At 40.1% G+C, this 23,659-nt stretch overlaps 1 protein-coding gene across 1 annotated transcript in view; it reads left to right on the forward strand.

Moving 5' to 3' along the window:
* CFAP58 (cilia and flagella associated protein 58) overlaps positions 1 to 23,659 on the forward strand; it is a 103,388-nt gene that overhangs the window by 11,311 nt on the left and 68,418 nt on the right. Inside the window, exons 7-11 of the mRNA XM_063133246.1 lie at positions 1,295 to 1,454; positions 3,574 to 3,656; positions 5,438 to 5,629; positions 11,413 to 11,574; positions 15,621 to 15,767. Of these exons, the coding sequence (XP_062989316.1) occupies positions 1,295 to 1,454; positions 3,574 to 3,656; positions 5,438 to 5,629; positions 11,413 to 11,574; positions 15,621 to 15,767 (744 nt within the window). The remainder of the gene's footprint in view (positions 1 to 1,294; positions 1,455 to 3,573; positions 3,657 to 5,437; positions 5,630 to 11,412; positions 11,575 to 15,620; positions 15,768 to 23,659) is intronic.

Consider the following 23,659-nt stretch of genomic DNA (forward strand, 5'->3'; position numbering starts at 1 on the left):
ACATAGGTCAATCTCGCCTTGAGATGAAAAGCACTATATAAACTTAAGATATTGCCATTGTTCATCTGTTGTGTCTAATCTTTTTCAATCAAGAGCATATATGTAGTTACAACAAGGCTTATGTTAAAGAAGAGGACAGAAAATCAATATTTTATTGAGCTTTAGTAAAGTACAGCCCATTCTCCTAAATAGAGGAAATCACTTGCTCATAAAGTATTCTCTTTCAAGGGGCCCTGTTGGTTAAAACAATGAAAACAAGTTACTTGAGATTTATAGCAAGTTTTATCCAGATCTGATGTAGCAAAAGGATTCAATTTAAGCACCATATGCTATCAAGATTATTTTCTGATCCATTTTTATACACATAGAAGGTCACTGGGTCTACATGATTGGCAGGGGGTAGCACGGCTTCAACAACCTGTGGTGGCTTACAGTGCATGCTGGCCACTGCTGTGACTATTCAGCCTGCTGCGGCTTGAATATTCGCAGTGGTGGCCAGCTGGAAGCCATCGTGGCATATTTAAGTCATGCTGCCGACCATCAATTGGGTTGATGGACAAATATGTTATTACAAGCTGTTACAAAACCAAATGATCCTTCCTTTAAACGCCACAAAACTTCCAAACCGTCTTGCAGCATCTAAAACGCGAACATATTAATTGTGGCATGAGATTTTATAAGCAAAAGCCTACTTCATGGGACACATGGTAGACTCATGTTTCTTTCTTTTCTCACATATACAAGAGACAGGCATACTTATCCCAGAAGTTACATTTGCATAGACATATATGCACATGTGTTTGCTGGAAAGATAGGTGTGATTTAACTTTGACACCTTGGTTCCATTATTCTCCATTGCTTTCATACAGAAAGCAGAATGCATGAGAGAGCAGAACAGAAGTGTATTCTTTTGTTTACATGAGTATTGCATAATACCCTGTTCATCCTCTCCTGATGGGAAGAAGTTGCTGGATGCCGTATTGGTAGAGAAGAGGAAGGAAGAGTCCTTAGGTAAGAGGTGCTTGTTGTAGTGGCAAATATTTCCACAGCACCAAGACATTCATGAATCCATTAAAGAGAAAAGGATAGATTTTGGGGAAAAGTGCAGGGAGAACATAAGCTGTGCTCTGCAAAACCTTACACCCTCTGGATATTTTGGAAGCATTTTTTAAATTAATATTGGAAAGGACAATGGTTACTTTGATTGCTTTATTTTACCAAACACATGACAACAAGCAGTGAAGATTTTGTACTAGTTGTTGTCTCTCCATTCCTATTTCTTTGGCTTCCATAGTTGAGAGAAGATGAATTGTCTCAGATGCGTCAAGAGATTGCAAAGCTTTCTAAAGTGAGAGAGGTTATGCAGCGAAAACTACGTGTTGTAGAAGAGCACAAAACACAAGCAGAATTTGAAAGGGACACTTTTAAAAACCAGATAAGTGGATTGGAGAAAGGTAAGAATCTATTCAAAACAATGATGTGGAAACTTGGTTTGGAATTTTTTCCTTCAGTGTATATCTTAGGTAAATTTCAAGTGTTAAGGGAAAAGGCAGGCTTCTCTATCTTCATGGTGGGTTAACTTTGTGGTTGTTTTTGTAACATTTTCAGGGGATTCTGGAAATAAAAGTATGCAGCTATGGAATTTGGCCAGTTGTACCTCCCTGGCAAATATCTACCATGTGTTTTGCATACCTGGTTCTTCCTTTAAGATATTAAAGAAAAAATGGTACTAAGTGTTGGCATGGTACTAACTGTTGAATAATAGGAACAACTCTGCATGCTTCCAGATACTAGGGGATGATAGAGAATGCCCTGTAGCTTGATCAGTTCCCATTTCCTGCTCTCTCTCCTGCCTCTTGCCTCAACATGCAAGCACCATGCGGTCTGTCCAGAGAAGAAGCAAATAACCATATCTCATGCCTTTGCTTACTTACATTCATGCAAACAGCTTTAAGGGATGCTTGTAATTAAAGTTAGATAGCCTTCTCTGATAAAAGCACTAATAATGTAAGTTGATTTGAGCTTTTTTTAAACTGGCTCTAGACTGCGTTTATTGCCTCCAATGCTTAATGTTGTGTTGCCATACTTTTCAGTATAAAGCAACTCTGGTGTAAGTCACAGAAGACTTTCCAACACTAACAGATTCAGAAAATGTAGTAACTTTTGAAGAATGTAGTAACAGTTACAGGATTCCAATAGAAAATGGTTGAATGCAGAGTGGCAAGGAACTTGACTCAGCAGTTGCTATCAGTTGAGCTGAGAAATGTGTTTGGTTCTAGGCTGAGAATACAATGAAAATTGTGGAAGCAGCTATGGATATGTAGTTATCGCTCACTTCTCTTACCTGCAGAAATCCACTGGAAGTGTTCATATGAAGTGATCCCTGATATGAAAGAGGGGAATAATAGTATTGATCAGTTCAGTGTATAATGACAGTGCTGAATCTTCAATACCCAAATCTGTTTTTTTTTAAATGACTCTTATAAACAGATTCTGAATCCTAGCCCTATTCTACATATCTTGGGGGCAGGCTGTAAACATCACCATTCACTTTATTTCTTATGTTCAGGTTGTGACTACCATTGTTTATGCAGCCAACAGCTAAGGATGTATGAGAATTTCGTTTTTGCTTGCAAAACAAGTGAGCATGCTTTGTTCAAAGCTCTGAATGCAAATGTAAGCACCTATGTGTCCGCCGAAAACATTCACAAATCGTCAAACATGTGCTCACATTTGTTTTCTTCCCGAATCCCAATTCGACTTGAGTCAGTTTCCTAATTTGCACAGATTTCCTCTGTAGACTGAATCAGCCCCACTTTAGCCTACGGAGGAAATTTGTACAAATTAGGATACTGTGCAAATTCACACAAACAGCTGGCTTGGAAGTTCCCCTCAAGGTTTGCAGAAATTCAACAAAACAAGATATGGAGTTGGTTTTTTAAACTCAGTTCAAAAAATCTTGGGATGGAACCCTCCAAAACAGCCTAAAGAGGACTAAACATGCTCAGTAGCCATGAAATGCTGACTGATTGTTCAGAGGAGGGCGGTGGTGGGAATTGAATGAAGGATCCTGGAAGAGAGCATGACTGGCTGAACAGAAGCATTCCGCACATCAGCATATTATTGCAGGTCCAATCTGAATAGCTATCTTGGTTCTTCAAGTGCTGGAACTTACTTATGCAGCTAAAACGGCACCATCCACATACAAGAGGGGAGGTATCAGCAGGCAGGTTTGGAGGGAATTCCAAAGTTTGTGGAAGTACAAAAATCCTTTCGAAAAACAATCTTATGACACCTGAGCATGCCCAATTGCCATGGAAGCTGACTGACTGCTAGAGGTGAGAAAAATAGAAAACTTGCAGGATTGGGAATGGAATGGAGTATCTTGGAAAAGAGTTCATGGCTTGTTTCAGGCAGCCAGCCAATTGTGAACAGAAACTGTCCACACCGCAACATGTTATTGCATGTTCCATTTGTTAAGTTTCTCAAAAGGGATCATTCTATAATATCTTGATTTTTTCAATCTATGCTAAAGTCTGAACTCAACGTTTATACTCTTTTCCTATGCTTTAGAGTTGGAATGTGCGAAAAAGCAAGCAGAGATGGATAAGAAAGCTATAGATGAACTTGTGAGAGAAAGGGATATACTGAACAAGGTGAGTACATACAACAGATATTTCATAGCCCAAAACTACTCCCTATTTGATTAAGGAGGCATCCACAATGGGTTATGTCTTCCTACTACCCAGGACAAGGCAGGGATCACATGACCAAGCTCTTGCCCAGCTCCTCACCTCTGGCTCTTCCTGCTCTCAAATTTGTTCCCTGCCTTTGCCCAGGACAGAGTTAGTCTCATTACTATCCTCAGCTCCTTACCTCAGATTTCTTTCCTCTACTACTTGCTATTTTTTCTTCCTTTTTCTATATTTAAAAAAAAGGAAAAGAAAAAGGGTTTCTTCCTCCCTTCTTTCTGTATTTTTCTCCTTAGCTTTTGGGCTTTTTGCCTATGAGAGCAAGGATGCCAGCTAAACAAGAGAAGAAGTTTTGATGACACATCAGAGTCCTCTAAAGCATGGGACGAAGAAACCAAGATCAGTGGCAGGTCCAGACTTCTGGAAAAGCAGTTGGGGTGCTCTCTGACTGAAATGCAGCGGTGCCAGATGAACAAGGAGAAAAGTTGGGAGTTAGGTGGGCCTTTCTCTCACAGCTGTACACACAGCTGTACAGTGGATGTGGTTTTCCCTACTTTCACCTCTGAATGTACAACTCCTGCCTGCCATTTTGGGGCTTGCTCTGCAGCATTTGCTGGGGAGAAGAATTGGCCCAGGAGTCGTGCTAGCATCCTGCTAGGCAGCAGAAAGCCATCTGGTCTCCTAAGCAACAAGTGGAGTTTGTTGTTTTGGATGGGTGGGTAATGGAGTTTGGGAATGAGATGTTGCGCCCCCACCCCATTTCCTGTCTTTTATCAGCCATCTCTGAGGCAGCTTCTTCTCAGTACTTCCCACCAGGGAGGCTCAGTCATGCAGAATAAAAATATTGCTGAACTCCTTCCTCAATGGGGCACCTCCTCCAATCCTTCTAAGGATTCCAATATTTTACTTACTCAAATCCAGGCAGCTGTTTTGGCAGCACTTTTGGGTTAACTTAACTCCAACAGCTCAACCAGTGTGTTTTCACCCAAGCGTACAAACTGCTCTTTCATCATCTGACTCTGCTCCAGCTCCTTAATGAAATAAAGAACATACTTCTAAATCTTCTAAACATGCACACTCTTCCTAGGATTCAGGACCTACTCCTACCTTCATTTTGCCCCAATCCTTCTCACCTTAAGAAGTGGGCTTGGCATAAGCAGGACATGAGTGCAACACCACCCTCCTGTCCATTACCTCAGCAACTGGTGTACATAGGCTTACTGCCTCTGATCCTGGAGGTGGCAAGATGCATCAGGACTAGTAGCCATTGATAACCTTCTCCTCCAGGAATTTGTTTAGCAGCTTTTTAAAGCCATCCACTTTCTTCTGTTCATAGTAAATCACTGTCTGCAGTAAACATGCAAACCTTACATGGAGTGTTCTCTACCTTGGGAATGAGCATTTTTTAAATGAGATACTGGTAAAGAATCTCTACTTGGTTGAGAAAGTGAGAGTCAGACTAGATATTACATAGTATCTCAATATCTGTCTTTTCATGAAAAGCAACTGGCAGGTTTCAGACAGGAGTGGAAGAAAAACAGCTACAGGAGAAAGAATTACACATCCCCCTGCTGTTCCTCTGTTTCCAACTGCAGCCTCCCATACCTGCTTTTCATTAAAAAAAGAAAAGAAAGAATCAGGAAACTGTTACACATGTCTCTCATTGTAACATCTCATTTGGCTCTGAGTGCCTGGCATTAGTAGGTTCTATGAAAGTGCTAACCATCTTGGCCTTGTGTTTGCAGAACTTGCTGAAGGCTGCTAGTGTTACTCAAAAGCAGATGAACCTTGTTAAGCTCCATGAACAGTCAAAGAAGAACCTGGAGGAAGAAATTCAGAACTATAAAGATGAGGCTCAGAAACAGAGGAAGATTATCTTTCAGCTGGAGAAGGAGAGAGATCGCTATATCAATGAAGCTAGTGACCTCACACAAAAGGTAAGAGAGAGTTCTTTGCAGACACAGTAAATTCTCTCCTTCAAAGGTGATAAGATGACCCTTTTAGTTCTTAACATTTCTGGATATAAAAACATTTAGGATACAAAGATTTTAATAAATTTCTGTGAGTTATACTTTGTCCTCTGTGTATTCTACGCATCTGAAAGAGTCTGTGTAAGCACATATTCTGGTAGCTGCAATTAGTTCTGCAATTAGTACTGTTGTTTTTATACTGTTGTTTTTATGTTTCTGATGGTTTTTAAATTTTGTATACTTTTTAATGTTTACTGTTTTAACTTTTGTGAACTACCCAGAGAGCTTCGGCTGTGGGGCGGTATATAAATGTAATAAGTAAATAAAAAACTAAGTAAAAACAGCCTAGAACAAAGCTAACTCTTACTGTGCAGAAAATCTTGAATGGGTATTGGCAATGCCTGCTTGGGGTGGGTTTATTGGACTCCATAGGTGCAGAATTTTGCAAACTGATATTAGCAAGATGTATAGAATCTGCATTAAACATTATGCTGCCAGAAAATAATTCTGTGATGGGGTAAATTATGCAAATTAAGAAGATTAGCATCTATTTACTTAACAAGCATGCTTTGCTCAGGATAGAAATCTGGCTACTGAGGACTAAATAATTCTGAATATTCCTGTTTTTGTCAGGGACTTAATTAGTATGGGCAAGATGCTTGGGATTTTAATAATTAGCAGGCATGTAGAAATGGAAGACAGGAGCAAGAACTCTTCAGAGGATCTAGGAGCTATATGAGTCCTATTCTCAACAGTCCACAGGTAGTGCTTTAAATGGGCAAAGATAGGCAAATACTGCCTAGAAAATTACTTTCATTTGTCTCCCATTTGTGGGGTATCATTAGAGGCATTAGTAGAATGCTACAATTAGAACTGTAGGTACTGAATGAGTAAATATGTTCCTGCTTCCATTATCACCAGTAGCTTGAGCGAGTGAGGAAAGCGCTTGCCCCCTCCGAATCTGCTTCAATCTTTCTTTGTACTCACTACTCCAAACATTTGTTTTTTAGTGCTGCCACTACCTAGGGTGACCATATGAAAAGGAGGACAGGGCTACTGTATCTTTAACAGTTGCACAGAAAAGGGAATTTCAGCAGGTGTCATTTGTATATATGGGGAATCTGGTGAAATTTCCTCTACATCACAACAGTTAAAGCTGCAGGTGCCCTGTCCTCTTTTAAATCTGGTCACTCTAGTATAGCTCCTGCAGCTTTAACTGCCTTGAAGAGAGAATTTCATCAGGTTCTCCATATATACAAATGACACCTGCTGAAATTTCCCTTTTCTATGCAACTGTTAAAGACACAGGAGCCCTGTCCTCCTTTTCATATGGTCACTCTACCACTACCTCAGTCACTAAAATTCACAGGCTTCAAAGGTTTTAGCTGAAATTGCTCATGTATGTTTCAATTACTTCTTGACTATAAAGGAACATGCTCATTTTGAAATAATGTAAAACATATGGCATTGCAATTAATATTCTGAGATGTATAGATTGGTCAGGCAGATCTCTCTACATAAAAAGCTGTTAATTCTCAGTGTGCAAAAGTATTTATTTTTATTTATCTAAACAATTTTTATCTTACTTTTCTTCTGAAGAGTTCAAAGTGGGTAAATATTTTGGTTGCTGCTGCATTTTTATTCTCTGCTGCTGTTTGACCCATAAAACTCTACCAGTGAAGTCTTACGCACATTCAGAAGTATGTTCTGGGGGCTTTCTTCACGGCACTGGGTTGGTGCTGCCTCCCTCTAAAACAACGTGTTTTCCCTCTCCCAGGGTGGCGCTGGGTAATCCTGATGCTGAGGAGGGAGTGCTGGGTTTCTGGGTGGCCTTCCATCAGGCACCGCCCCTGGGTTGACCCCGGTTTGGCCCTAGAGAACAGAACTTGAGAATATTGCCAGGTCAAGGGATTGTGCCCACGAAGATTTAATAACTCATTCACGCTCATAGTTATTCCATGTACCTTTTCATGTAAAATTGTGAAAGATGTAATAATGAATCCCTTCTTAGTTTATTGGGGTTCTCTTTCTTTGACAAAAGAAATAGAATCAGTGATTCCAGTTAGGGAGACTCACTGCTCCTTCTGGCAACATCAGAATAACAACTCATTAAAAGTTTAGGAAAGAAAACAATTGTGGTCCTAGAACAGAAAATGGTTTTATCCAGAAGCACAAAACAATATAGAAATCTATTTTCTTTTAATGCCTTTTATTGGGAGTATACTTAATGCCATCCAAAGGAGCCTTTCAGATGTAGTCTGTAAAGACAAGATCACATAGTAGTGAATGAAGAGTTAATCACTCTACCGAGGCTCTCTTAGAGAAACTTTGTCCACCCTGCCCAATATCCTATTCTGTAGCCATCATTGTCACTGCTGTCTCAAAAAAGAAGAGCTCAACATTCTAAGGGAAATGTTTTTTCCATTCTCAGTAGGCAACTCTTCAGATATAGGTAAACTTTCCTTATAAAATTATGTTCATGAATTGATCCAATTCAAGTCTGAGCACTAAAGAAACATGGTTGAGGCGTTGTTTCCACACAACATTTTTAGAAATTTTTACAATAGCCAAGTCAGTCTCAGAATCACAAATTTTATTTATTTATTTATTTATTACATTTTTATACCGCCCAATAGCCGAAGCTCTCTGGGCGGTTCACAAATGCCAACTTAGAAAACATAGGGCAAAATGTAATGTCACATGAGTGAACTTTCATCTCTTTTTGCCCCTTCCAGGCCCACAAATCTGCTCTGGAGGGTTCCTAGCATGTTTTGGTGGGGGGCGGCTGCAGGGGGGAAGGGGAAAACACCCCATTCCTTTTCCATTGACAGAAGCAGTTCTATTGTTGGGAGGATTTAATTGGATGTCCCTTATAGTCAAGTAATTTATTATTGTACTTTTGTTCATCAACTCCCAAATACCATTGTTACAAATTCAACGACCTATTTTCTGATTTTGTTCCAATCTATATAATCACAGAGCTAAGTGTCAGATGTGAAATACATGTTATTGACTTTGATCTCATTTTTATTACTATTGGAAACTTGTTTTTAACAGGGAAAAAGGAAGAAGTAGGGGTTAGATTATAAACTGGGGTCCTGCTTTCATTTTAAACTGTAAGCAGTTTTTAGGCATCTGGACAGTCAGCAACAAATGCACTGGAGTACCATCACCACCACAGTAATAAAATGTCCTATATTTAGAGGTGCTTTATAATTCAAATTGTAATCCCAAAGATGGGGGGAGGGGGACCTGGTGTGGAAATCGGTCTGAGTAGTAGTCCTCAAAGTAAGGAGGCTAGACAGGCTGGGCAAATTCCAAGATCTTATTTCATTACCATGTAATGTCAAGGTAAAAAAGAAACTCATTTTTTGAACATCTGATATCTGAATTGTAAATTATCAGATTTCATTGACTTCTTACATATATTGTCAGCGTGGCTATATTTAATAAACACCTCTGAGTTTTTCATTACAAAAAGTTTTATAACCCCACCCCACCCATTCCATTTAGATAACTGAAGTTGGAACTATGTAGTATACAGGTATTAATCAGGGGAAATATTTTGCAAGAAAAAGGCAAAAATCCTTAGTGCTAGAGACAGGAAACAGCCTGCCAGCCATATTTCCTTCCAGTATCTTATGCATTAAAGGCTTGAGTAGATATTTTCCTAGAGGACGATGTATTTATGAGAGGTGTTTGTACACACAAACATATGTACAGTCTTATTTGTGCTTACACATATTCTTGCTGGTTTTATACATTAAATTCTTATTTCCCCATGTATAGCCAGTGGTGAATCTTTAGACACTTGTTTTATTGCAAAATAAATGTATACTTGCTTCTACGTTGTCACAGGGGATCCAAAGTCTTTTTCTCAGGTAGAGCATCTGTTGCAGGGAAGCTTCCCTCCCCCTCCCCCCAGCTCTCTATCAACAATGTTCATTTGCAAATGTATTTTTTTTATTCAGCTAGCATGGTGATTGCCATATTTATTTATTACCTTTAAAACGTATATCTAGCACTTCCCCCTAAAATGAAACCAAAAGCAGCTTACAACGATAAAATATACATACAATAATATGTGCTGGGTATAATGTGAGTGTCCAAATGGCATGGGCATTTAGGATGCAATCCTATGCATGTTTAGACAGAAGGAAGTTCGAAAAATCCCAACATTCCACAGTCAGTATGGCGGATTGGGGAATGCTGGGAGTTGTGGGAGGTTTTTCTGTGTAAACACACATAGGATTGTGCCTTTAATGAATTATGTCTATAACAACATTAATGATGAAGGACGTAATTACCCTACTAAGTTTACCCATTTTATGATTGTCAACCGCTCAAGCCCCCCCCCCCCCAGCTAAAGACCATTCCCTCCTTCCCTATTAAAGAAAACCGTCCAGATATTTTGGTAATCTTAAAGTGCAAGTATTCCTGGCACCTGCAATTTCTTCTCTGTAAACTGTCTGAAGAATTTCAGATGTTGTTTTTTTTAGTGACTCGTTATTCTCCATGTTTTCTCCTTCAAATGAAGATGTTTGTTTTCCTTTAAAAATCAAGAGTAAATGTGGACATGATCAGGCAAATAACCTTGGTTGCTTTTATCCTTGCTATAAGGTGTGCTATACAATAGGATATTAGCTGACAGTTTTGATATTGGAGAATGACAAGGATTTGAATTCCAGTGACACTATAAAGAATATTCATTGGGTAAAATGATCCATGCAGATACCCCTTTTTTCTTCTTTTTGCTGTTTTGCTATTCTCCCCTTGAAACTAATTGCAGCTTCTTAACCATCTCACATTTTGGAAAATAGCATGAGTTATTAATGTAGCATATTTATTCTTTGGTTATAATAAACATACAGCAACAAATCTGAGATCTGTCATATTGATAGTTGAAACAAATTTGGTTGCTATAAATAAGAAAAGGATGAACTGAAGTGTTACATTTTTTCATATTCTATGGTTTCATTTCATAGAAATCATACATGCACATTTTAATGCTATGAACATCTATAAGGTCCACTGAACTCAGTGGGTCATACTTCTTAGTAAACGTTTATAGGATTTCACTGTTAATGGATTTTAATCATTGCAAAGTACAGTTTGCGGTGAGAGAATCCTATGGTCCCTGAGACTATAGGATTGCTTATAAAATTCTTCCAAGGTTGAAGACAATGCTCCAACCTTGGAAGGGAAGTTGGAGATCCAACCCCCTCCCCGCCACTTCACAGCCAGCATGGAGAGAACTGTGCCGTCTACCTCTCCGAAGTCGGAATCTCAGCCTCAGAAAGGGGGGAAAGGGAGAGTTAGGGAGATTGGGGAGGAAAGGAGATTGGAGAGGCCATGATATGACTTGATCCTCTTCCACCTTCCTTTCCTCCCACTCCGAAGTGCTCTCGCTAGATGGGCTAAAAACCTGTGTAACAAAATCTGCAGGGCAGAAAGATGGGGAGGCAAAGCTTGCTTCTGCTGCTCCTGCCTGCCTGCGTTGGATGACATTTCTGCTTTTATATCTTGGGGCACTCCAGCTGCTTTTATTCTTGCTGGAGAAAAGTTAGAGGCACCCATTTCTTTTTCTTGTGGACTAAAAGCAGCTGGAACCCCCCAACCCATGCTAGCTTCCCTTTTCAAATTTTAGCCGTCACACCAGGCCTGTATTCTGCTACATTTGAATATATTGCATTGCCAGTCATCATAGGAGGATGGTTTTAATGCTGCTAATTTTATGTTTTCTTTGACAGGTCCTCCATCACATGGAAGATATCAAGGTGCGGGAAATGCAGATCTTTGACTACAAAAAGAAAATAGCAGAGTCTGAAACAAAATTAAAACAGCAACAAAACCTCTATGAAGCTGTGAGATCAGACAGAAACCTCTACAGTAAGAATTTGATTGAAGCTCAGGTACTAAAAGCAGCTCTATTCTTAGTCCCTCCCCCCCCCCCCCAATTTTGGTTGAGCCAGCCATTCTCAGTGAACATCTGGAATGGGAGGATAATGAAGACCAATGTTGATGTGAAGTTTTCCATGTTTTTAACCCTCCTGTGGTAAGAATTTCACCAGAAACATTGGTGACATTGACCTGAATATTTGTGGAAACAGACATCTCTCTAGGTTCTTCAAGGGGATAATCATGTAGGTATTTGAAAGATGGAAGAACATTAAGAGGCAGGTTAAGCAAGTGACAGGTCTCAGATGGTTCTAAGATTATAGAAGAGCTGCCTGTGTCAGATTCCAGAGATTATTTAGAAATTTGCACTTGAGAGCCTAACTGAAGAGCTTTACAAATGAATGGTCTTCCATTACTTGATTATTTGAATACAATGTTACTTGAAAATAGGTATCTTGGAAGTAGATGGACATCCAAAGCTAAGGAGGATTATATCTGAGTGACAGCTCTGACAATATAATCCCCAAATAATTGAGGAGAAGCAATGAAAGTTCCCTTGGGTGTTCAACTGTGTATGGAGTATAGATAGAAAGGTGTAAAGAGATTCGAAACAGCAGATTATTTTCTTTGTTTAGTTAGGGAAAGCTGTAATATGTATGGGGTAAGACAAAATTCATGGCTTGCGACAGAGAAACAGAAAATATTTTTGAGATAAAAGTAGCTGAATAGGTTAGTAAAGTAGTTGTAAAAGTGGCCTAGTAAAGACAGCGCAACCCAAATTTGACCAAGGAATGTCTAGCACAGATTTGGATCTGAGTATGAACGGAACCCCTCCACCTTATGAGTGGAGCATTTATTATAGTACTCAGAGAGTTATGAATTTATTCCACATGTAGTGGGGCAACAATTATACTATTGTGCATGATGTCACTATTTTAGTTATGGTACTATGATAGAGATATCATTCCATAGAATATATGCTAAAGTAGTGTTATGCCAAAGTAGTGTTGCAATACTACTATGCTAAAGTAGTGTTGCAATAATTAGCTAAATCCTTGAGATTTTGGGGAATTTGTATGCAAATGAATAGACCTTGTGGGGCATATGGAGGTTACTATCTTCTGTGTTCATTGATAAACCTTATAATGGATTATTTTGTGTACACTTTCAATTAACTGCAACATTCAAGAGTGTGACAAGACATCTGGGGTTAAAGCATGCTCCTTTTTTTTATTATAGTCAGACTATACTGTAGCAGCAAAACAGTCATTCATTGTTCAGTAACAAGCCAGCCAGCCATGAAAACTAAATTTGTCTTATCTTAAAAACTATGCAGAATTGTCATCCCTCTTGGGATGTAAGTTAAATTGGCACAAGCTTGTTTGAGGGAGCAAAGCTCTTGGTAGGCAGTTTCAGATTATTTAATAAGAAAAGTCCCCCATTGCCCTGCCCTGCATATGCTGTTTCTGATCTCCAGGGTGTCATAAGTGCAGACACAGTAAAATCTTTTGATAAAGAAGTTCTTGACTGAATTTCAGTATTTGCTGGGATGCTTTCACATTTTTGGGTCTTTCTGGTCCTGGGAATTGTGGCTTGTTAATTTAAATGAATGTAACCTCAACCTTTGCAAAATTAATGGGCCCTTTACTTTTTTCAGTACTAAAGTAGTATATTTGAGAACATCTGTGCATACTACCTTTTAAAATAGCTGGCTCATTTGTAAGTCATCTGAAAGAATTACACTCAATTTTCTCCGGTTCTGTTTACAGGAGTGATGGTGTGTGTATCAGCATGACAAGCTCAATTTTCAATGGTCATATTTTTTTGTCTGATGCATTTACCTAAGTAAGAACCAGAGTTTTTATTTTGTAGTTATATAGTGCCTTGATACACTGGAGTACTATTTAGGATTGCCAGTTTTTGTTGTTGTTGTTTGAAGGTGTCCCTGTGACCTAAACCGCTACATAAGGTGGAGTAATTCAAGTGGTGACTCTTCTCCCATAACTAGATCTTGAAAATAACGTCACCTGCTTTATTACTGCTTTTAATACTTTGTCCATCCCAGAGTTTTCCATACCACTCTCAGGCAAAGGGTAGTCTATTTATCATGCTTTTCTTTCATCCTGGGCTTCTAATACGGAATGAAGTAGGAGGACAAAGGGAGAGATGTCTGGCTCTAAAAGCTGAGAAATATATTTAGGGGCATTAAAGTCCTACCATAGATGGTTTTTCTTAGTTATTCCACATATCCAGTAGATTTTTGTAGCAAAAAGATAATTTATTTGTTCTTACCTACTTTCCTCATATGAATCCAGTACATCTAAAGAAAGCATTGTTCTTAAGAGGGAAGGAAGGAAAGGAACCTCTCGTGCAAGCACTGAGTTATTACTGATTCTTGGAGGGACGTCAGCTTTTGCTGACATTTTCTTGGCAGGCCTTATAGCGGGGTGGTTTGCCGTTGCCTTCCCCGGCCATTATTACCTTTCCCCCAGCTAGCTGGGTACTCATTTTACCGACCTCGGGAGGATGGAAGGCTGAGTCGACCTGAGCTGACTGCCTGAGAACCAGCTTCCGCTGGGATCGAACTCAGGCCGTGGGGAGAGTTTCAGCTGCAGAAACTGCTGCTTTACCACTCTGCGCCACACGAGGCTCATGTTCTTAAGAGACATCTGGGAAAATCAGTGGGAATCTAAGCCACCTTCTCCAACCTGGTTCCCTCTATTTGGCCCTCATTCTCAGTGTCCAACATAGTAATAACAAAAAGCACCTCAGGGATTAAACCCCCTCCCCCACCATTCCATCTTAATTGTTGTTGATATTCTTGTTAGCGCTGGAAACAGCCAACTTAGACTACAGCCACCTTTTCCAACCTGGTGCCCTCCTACAATTCCCATCATACCCAGCCAATATAGCCAGCCAGGCACTATATGAAGACTGGACTACAGAGTGCTGCTGTTAGCCTGGTAGAACATTGCACTGGGTACACTTCCTTTTTATTAAAGAGCCCCCTGCGCTCTGGAATGTTTCTGATATGGAGATTTTACAAAGAGGTGTCAAGTACTGTAACTGTATGCCTCTTCCCACACAAAGCACACACCATTCAACACACTTAGTTGTAATTTACCATAGTTGTATTGCTGTAATTTACCATAGTTGTATTACAGTTGTGTAGACATTGATGAACACGAACCCTAATTTAAGAGGCCAAGAAGGTGTTTCCTTTCACTATTCTTCAAAATGCACATAGAGAGAGTTCTTTGTGAGCCATAACAAGTATTAAGGCAAGTCACACTTCTAAGTGTGCTTTTTGCAAATCAAATTTATCCTATGCTTAACTATAATCTTAAGAAACTATTTTTTCAGGTGTGAAGGGAAGGGAAATCTTATAATTTATTTATTTATTTATTTATTTATTTATTTATTTAGAGTATTTTTATCCCGCACCTCAGCCAAAAGGCTCTCGGAGCGGCTTACAATGTATCAATAAAGAAGACAGTCCCTACCCTCAGGCTTACATTTTTTTTTAAAAAAAGACATGACACACAAGGAAAAGTGGATGGGGAGGGAAGAGGGAGAAAATAAAAAGAAATTAAGGAGACTGTGTTTAGGCTGGTGGGAAGGCCCTGCTCCGTCCTCTCATCTCCCAATGGAGGGGCAAACCAACAGCTCCTTCTTCCCCATAAGGTGAAGATGTTAGCCCTGTGGGCGGGGGGGTGTTCCAACTGAAGCAGGCCCCGATGGTGCCTGCCTGCTCCAGTCTCCCTCGTTATAAGAAATTATAAGATTATAAGAAATCTTATAATCCATACTCATTGGACAATGGTTTGTAATAGTCACATAGTGCAGCAAGTTCCTGTTAGGCACACAAGCCAAGGCTATACAAATTGTCAGCTCTACCTTCTGCTTTTGGAAAATTTGTTCCTCTTCCTTCCCAGCAACCAGTTTTGGGGTGTGGGGAGGGCATGGTTGTTGTGACGAGATTATTCTGGTGTTTATATCTACCACTGCTTTGGGGGCATTGTTGTCTGTATGTAGTGAACACTTAATTCTCTCCTGTTAGGATGAGATCAATGAAATGCGAAAGAAGCTGAAGATTATGACACACCAGGTAGACCAGCTGAAAGAAGAGATATCTGCTAAAGAGGCAGCCCTTGTGAAAGTACATCTGGACCATCAGCGAATAGAAAAAGAGAAAGAGGCCTTAAAGGTAAGGTACTTCCACTAGAAAAAGTGAAACAGGATTCATTAGAAGTAAAGTTTACGTGCTTGAATCGGCAGAAACTTCCTGCCTGCCAGCATTTGCGTATTCTTCTCTGCAAAACCTTTCTGTCAGCTACAAAACACTCCTGCTTTTTGCAAGCAGCTGCTGAAGAGCAGCACCAAAGTGTATTAGTTCTTTGGAAATGCCCCTTCAAAGTAGATCAAAGGCAGGAGCTATTGCCATCATGCTGCTGGTGAACTTTTACAATTCAGCGTAACTTCAGTTTTAGTAACACCACCTGCACCAGCTATTGCCACCAAAAGTGTGGAGAACTGGGAACCTCTGGTTCTGTTGCTCCGAAGAGTAGAAGCTCTGCCTCTCCAGATATCAACATCTGCTGTCATCCAACATTGGTGCTTGAGGGCACACTTTCTGATGGTGGCTATTTCTCCCTTGTCTGCTAAAGGTTGCTGTCAGTGGTTGGGGTTATTGCTAAGGGGGTGAAGCAAGGGTTCTGTTTTTGTCTTTTTCTCCACCTTGGTTGTAGGTGGTAGACTGTAGTGTGTCTGGAATAGGTGTGTAGAGAGGTTTTCTTAAAGCCACTAGTGAGAGTAGTGAGTTGTTGTGAGAGCCCTGATAAGAGCTGATCTAAATTAAGAGGAGGATTAGTTATGATTAAAGTTGAACTCACTGATTATATTAATTTCTGCATACTATTTTCCCCTTTGGCTATCATGTGATTAATTATGAGGTGTCCCAGCAACTGTCACTGGGTGGGGGAAAGGTGGGGTGGTCACCACCTTAGCTGGCATTTTGGTCAAGGGAAGATATGAAAGTGGAAGAAGGTGGTAAAGTGGAAGAAAGAATAGACTTTTATAGATTGTTCTTCTTTCTGAAACTCCTCTCAAACCTCCTGGTTATCATGCCAAAAGCTCATCAAATCTTCAATTACCAAACATTAATGTGAGTTCAGTGAATTGAAAAAAAAGTTGCTATCCAGCTTCAAATCCTGGATGAGGAAGCTGACCCAGCATGTATAACAAAGCAAAATGGCTGTCCTATTCTGACCAACAATGGTGCTGTGTGGCTCAAATTCCTTGTCTTAACAGCAAGGTAGGGGAGCTGTCTAGCATGGCAAGTGGTAGGTTACAAAACTGCTGAAACATCACTCCAGACAGAGCTAAGCACAGCTAAGTTGATAGCTAAGCAAAATAAGTGTTGCCCTAGTAAAATTCAGGCAGTTATTGAAAGATTTTATAGCTGCAGTCCCAACCTTCATTGGTCCTGTTGCTAGTAACACTTAAGCATCCTTCTTCAAGAGCCACACTAAGAACAACATTTTTACACTGCCTCCCCCCTAGCAGAATAGACTGCAGTCACAACTGGAACTAGCAGTCCTTGAAACAACTGGGAAAGAGTGGAAACTTTCATTTTTGGAACAGGGTGGTCAGCAGAGCTTACAGAAGGAGCTCTGCTGACTTCCCTTGTTCTACAGAGGAGTGTTTATGCTCATTTCCGGGTTGTTTCAGGAACTGTTAGTTCCTATTATACTAGTGGTCCATTCTGCTAACACAACATAACTAGTGGAGGCACAGCAGAAGATACTGCCCAATGACTCTGAAATATAAGGCTAGTGGTCTGTCATCTAATGTTAGCTATTTATGGTGGTATTTTGTTTTATATTTGCTGCTAGCCACCTTGGGCACTGCTCAGCAAAATGGCAGGATATGTTTTTAAATGAATAGTTTCCTCCAGTCCATAAGCAGATGTACAAAGCCTATATTCCATGGATGCCATCATGTTTCTGGCAGGGCTCCTATCCCTTTAATATTGTCATTTGCTAGAAATTCAGTAGTGAAACTTTTCGTAGTATGGAGATGTACTGATTTTTGTGAACCGCCCAGATTGCTCCGGCTATTGGGCGGTACAGAAATGTAATCAATCAATCAATCAATCAATAAAAAGAAAAGTATTACATCTTGAATTTCTGCTGGTTCTGTTGGACCTATTAATTAATAGATTTATATACTGCCTATCATATTTAAAAACATATTTCTAAGGGGGATATTTTAATAAATATGAGCTTGCCAGGAATAACCTTATAGAGATCTAATACTTTTGCTGGAAGTGGTTCGTTTTTAGCTGAATATATATAGCTGCCTAGTTTTGATCCATCTAGCCCCGTATTGCCTACTCTGACTCACAGCAGGTCTCTAGGGTCTCAGGCAAGAGGTCTTTCCCATCACCTGCTATCTGATATTTTTAGCTGCAGATACAGAATTAAATCGGGGATCTTCACTATTCAAAGTGTGTGCTGTATTGCTAAGCAATGGCTCTTCCTTATAAATTGGTTCCCATAATTACACAGAATTGTTTGAGAAGGTAATATCCTTTTGACTGTGGCAGTCTTTCTTTTGTAGTCTTCTCTGACCTTTCTCAGCAATTGATGGCACAATCCTAACCATGTCTATGAAGAAGTAAGTGCCACTGAGTTCAATAAAGGATTGCAGCCTTGGTTCCCTTTTTGAAAAATTTGTACATGTGATTTGAGCCGTCATCCATTTTTCATCAACCACTTTTGCATATTAATCCACTGAACTATACACTACTGACTTGCTTTATCCTCACATTACTATTGGCATGAATGTTCTTCTTAACATGGTTTTAACACAACCTTTATACATAAATGTTTACAAGATAGCTTGAGCAGTTTGTTGTTTAATCATCAGATAATTTGATTAAAGTATTAATAAGATGGGGTTGAATAACAGCATGGTGATTTTGGATCATGTTTATGGGGTTTTATGGGACCGGGAGGGAATAACTTGACTTTCTGGAGACTTTTTTATTTTATTTTAATGAATATTTACAAGTAACCTTTGAGATGCTACATGAAGACAGTGTTTTTTGTAGTCTTTCTTGGTCCACCTCCCCCTGCTATTGTATTAAACAGATGCATACAAAGAGATTTTAGTTTTTCATTATCAAATAACTAGTCACTACAAATTCCCTGTGAATAGGGTTTCTCTTTTTGTTCAGGCAGAAATGTACTAAGGGAAAGCCATAAATCTGTCCTAAATCGAAAGAAAAGTAGGAAATTACTTTCAGTGTTTCTTTTATTTAAAGGCACTGAATATAGCTCAGCCTGGCTGCATGATTCATCTGTTTCCTCAGTTCAGTCCAATTTTCTCCTTCTAAAGATGAAGAAAAACAGCTTCAATAGCAGATCATTTTTATTTTCACTAAAGGTGGGGGGAATCCCTTCCTTGCCACTTTTTGCTTTGCTTTCTTTTTGTCAATTTTGTGCTACGCTCCAGCGACTCTGTAGGTTTTCAGCCATTGTCAGCACATTACTGTTATGACAGGATGTCAATAGAACTCTGTAAAAAGGTGATGAATTTGGGTTCCTGATCTGTCTGAGAGTTGTTATATGAACTATGGAGAAAGCATTCAGAACCTTACTTCTTGTGCAAAACCTTCTGCTTTAACTAGCCTCTAATGCTGTCTTGTCACCATGGAGTCATCCACGCGCAGCTTGACAGCAGCTTGATTGCTATTCTCTTTTCCTTGCTAAGTTATTGATAACAAAAGTCTGTGGCCTGCTATCATTTTAGTGAGTGGCTTGAGGGCATTCTGCTCTGAAACTTACAGAATTTCTGCTGAATACCTAGAATGTAGCACTGTCCAATTATTAGGTTTTTGATTTGCATCGAGGAGAAGGAACCATGGAACAAATAAGGGGTTGGGGGCAATTATATAACCTGGAGAAATAAGGTTTACATGGAAGTTTGGAGTTTGTTGTTGTTGCTGCGAAGTCAGACCTACCTTCTTTGCTAACTACAATGAAAGACAGGAATGTTGTATCACAAGAAATGAATAATATTTGGATTGCGGGAATATTATGACTTTGGCTGTATCTTCTCTTCCCTTCTGCTTTAGTACTGTAAGGATTAGAAGTAGTAGCAAGGCACCATGGTCCCCAATAGTAAATGACATAGTGGGAAAGTGGGAAGAGTGATGTTGAAAGAATTCAGACCTGGGAACATAGGCAAGTAATTGTTCTGGGATGCATAAGAAATGAGGTTCTGAATCCTCTTGCCCTCATCCAGCGGTGGACAAGTCAGATGGTGTGAGAAGCCAATTTTGGCAGTAATTCAGCAATAAGGTGGTGGCAATTTGTGGGTGGCAGGAGGTGCACAAAAGGGTGGGGGGACACATGTGGGGGGACGCATCTTGCCCACCCTTGCTCTGGTTACATATTTTTGCTTTGTAAAGGGGTATTTAAAAAATAAAGCCACTGACTTCCCAAATAGAAAACAAATGGCCACCATCTGTTAGGGCTGCTAACTTTTGATTTTAATATCTGAGTACGGCCATGCTTTGGACAGGTATGCAACTGCCATGGCCCTCTGATACCCACCCTGTTTTCTTCACTCAATAGAACACTTAGTGAATTTAAACATATAAACCAAGGGAATGGCTAGATGGGGCGATATCCCGGGGATCGCCCTGAGATCATCCTTGTGCGACCACATGACACACAGGGGATCCCTGGGGCAGGGAGGGATGATCCGTCCCTTTCCGGGATATCGCCCTACCTTTCTATCCCAACTTTTCCCACGGTCCCGGGATGATCCCAAGACTGCGGGACGTGTGGCTGGGCATCCCATTTTCGTCCTGGCTCCTCGCGAGTAACCGCGAGGACTCAGGGGTGGGGTGGGGGGAGCAGGAATAATTTTTTAAAAAACAACAACTTACTTTTTTGTAGGAGCGCTCCTGTGCTCTTTTCCGAAAAAAAAAAACAAAACAAAATGGCAGGCGTGACGTCCTCTTCCTCCAAGTCTGGGATTTTCTCACCTCCCTCCCTCTACACTGTATGGTGTAGACACGCCCTAAGTGACAGTGCTGCTACTGAAAATGTTCTGGTTTACATAAATATTTATTTCTTTAATTTTTTTGACTGTCCAAGGACCAAAGTTCTCATGGGTTTAATTTTTTTTAATGTTTTTAAAAATAATTTAGTGATCTGCTAAAATTTTGGCTTTTTTTTTACAAAAATATACTAGCAATGGGACTAGAAGTGGAAAGGCTGTGTTTGTTGTTCCCGGTCAATTAGCAATTGAATCTGGGTATAATGTTAATTCATTTAGGCCATATTTTCAAATAATCTCATTTCCAAAGGTATGAAGTTGTATTGTACCTGCACTAAGAGGGAAGCAAAGGGTGTAGTGCCAAATATCTATGTCTCTGCAGAATATTCTGTCCTGAGAGTACATAATGTCCCTAATGGGCTACTTTTAAAGAGATTTATTTTTGCAGAGAATTAATGAGGGGACAAATATTATTGAGTTTACAGCAGGTTAGAATACACAGGAATTTATTTATTTATTTATTTATTACATTTTTATACCTCCCAATAGCCAAAGCTCTCTGGGCGGTTCACAACAATTAAAACCATAAAAAGTATAATAAAAGAACCAACCGTCTAAAAACACAAATACAAAATACAATTTATTTATTTATTTATTGCATTTCTATACTACCCAATAGCCGAAGCTCGCTGGACGGTTTACAAATTTAAGACAATTCAAAACAAAACAACAGTATAAAACCATAATATAAAATACAATATAAAAGCACAACCAAGATAAAAACAACCTCAATGCAAAAATACAAATTTAAAACAGTAAAGTTAAAATTAACTTATAGACTGTTAAAATACTGGGAGAATAAAAAGGTCTTCACCTGGCGTCTAAAAGAATATAATGTAGGTGCCAAGTGAACCTCCTTAGGGAGCTCATTCCACAGCCAGGGTGCCACAGCAGAGAAGGCCCTCCTCCTGGTAGCCACCTGCCTCACTTCCTTTGGCAGGGGCTTGTGGAGAAGGACCCCTGAGGATGACCTTAGGGTCCGGGTAGGTACATATGGGAGGAGGCGTTCTTCAGATAGCCTGGCCCCAAGCTGTTTAGGGCTTTAAATGTTAATACCAGCACTTTGAATCAGGCCCGGACCTGGACTGGCAGCCAATGAAGCTGGAAAAGGACTGGTGTGATGTGGTCTTGTTGGCCAGTCCTTGTTAGTAACTGTGCTGCCCTGTTTTGTACCAGCTGAAGTTTCCGGACCATTTTCAAAGGCAGCCCCATGTAACGCATTGCAGTAATCCAAACGAGAGGTTATCAGAGCATGGATAACTGTAGCTAGGCTTTCTCCATCCAGATAAGGGTGCAGTTGGTATATCAGCCTAAGCTGCTAAAAGGTACTCTTTGCCACTGAGTTCACCTGTGCCTCAAGTGACAGCTCTGGATCCAAGAGCACACCCAAACTACGAACCCGATCCTTTAGGGGGAGTGCAACCCCATCCAGAACAGGGTGAACATCACCTAGCCAGACAGGCGAACCACCTGCTAACAGTACCTCCGGCTTGTCTGGATTGAGGTAGAGCTGGGTGTCATCCGCATATTGATGGCATCTCAACCCACATCTCCAGATAACCTCTCCCAGCGGTTTCATGTAAATGTTAAACAGAATAAGGGATAAAATAGAGCCCTGTGGAACCCCATGGCCTAAATGCCAGGGCACAGAGCAGTAATCCCCCAGCACCACCTTCTGGAATCGGCCATCCAAGTAGGAGTGGAACCACTGCAACACAGTGCCTCCAACTCCCAGCCCAGACAACCTATCCAGAAGGATACCATGGTCGATGGTATCAAAAGCTGCTGAGAGGTCCAAGAGAATCAACAGGGTCGCACTCCCCCTATCCCTCTCCTGGCAAAGGTCATCCCACAGGGCGACCAAGGCAATTTCCGTTCTAAACCCAGGCCTGAAGCCCGATTGAAATGGATCTAGATAATCCTTTTCATTCAAGAGTGCCTTAACGTAGGATGTGTATGATATTTGAAAATGATCAGCACATTTCATGATGCTACCAGTGAACTACCAGCAATGAACACAACACTGAAAACAACTTGTGGCCCTCCAGGTGTTGAACTGCATCAGTCCTAGCCAGCATAACCAAAGGTGAGGAATGATAGGAGCTGTAGTCCAAAAACCTCTGGAGGGCCACCCACTCCAAACCTATAATGTATGTTTGGTTATTAGATGAGGATCTAGTTGCAACTTTGCAAAAGCAAAAGCAATCAAGAGACACATCTGCAAAGGTGTGAGAATTTACCTCTGTCCCTCCCCCCCATTCAATATGATCACCTTTCCTCTAAAGTGGAAATGATTGTTGGCCTTTTATTGCTTCCTGCATAATTTTGTCTATGTACTATCCTTTAATTCAAGATTAAAGGATAGTATATAGCCCTTTGGGTTTTCCATGTTTTTAGTTAGGTGCCTCTGAGTTCTCTGCATTTTCAGCACACTATAAAATGATGGTAGCATGAGTGAAGGTGACCTGACCTGCTGCCATGATTATGGGCTTTGTCTGAAAGTACTCTGTGTCCTCTACATGGGTGATACTATTAAGTAATCTGATAGTAATGGTTTCATTATCTTGATCAGCCTTCTCTATGATTCACAGCCAGATCGTCTGCGTGTTTACTCAGCAGTAAGTTTCATTGAATTCAGTAGGACTTACTTCTATGGCAACCTTTCAGTAATGTCAGCAAATGTATATCTTCCGCTTGAAACAATTCCAGACAGCTCTGATAAGTTGTAAAGATGATGATGGGTTATTCCTGTACACAACTGAATCTTTCAGTGTCTAGCTGTGTTCATTTTTTTTCCTTGGGAAATACTTGAGAATTGCGAACTGAGACTAAATCATATTGACATTTCTCCTGGGTATGACATACAACACAAAGAGGTTGGACATAATGTTTACAACATTTCTTTTATAAGTGTTTAGTACACATTTATGTGGTATTTCTCATTTGCTCTTGAGAACCAGCTAACTG

This window comes from Elgaria multicarinata, chromosome 8, assembly GCF_023053635.1.
Source record: "Elgaria multicarinata webbii isolate HBS135686 ecotype San Diego chromosome 8, rElgMul1.1.pri, whole genome shotgun sequence".
In the NCBI taxonomy this organism is placed as follows: domain Eukaryota; kingdom Metazoa; phylum Chordata; class Lepidosauria; order Squamata; family Anguidae; genus Elgaria; species Elgaria multicarinata.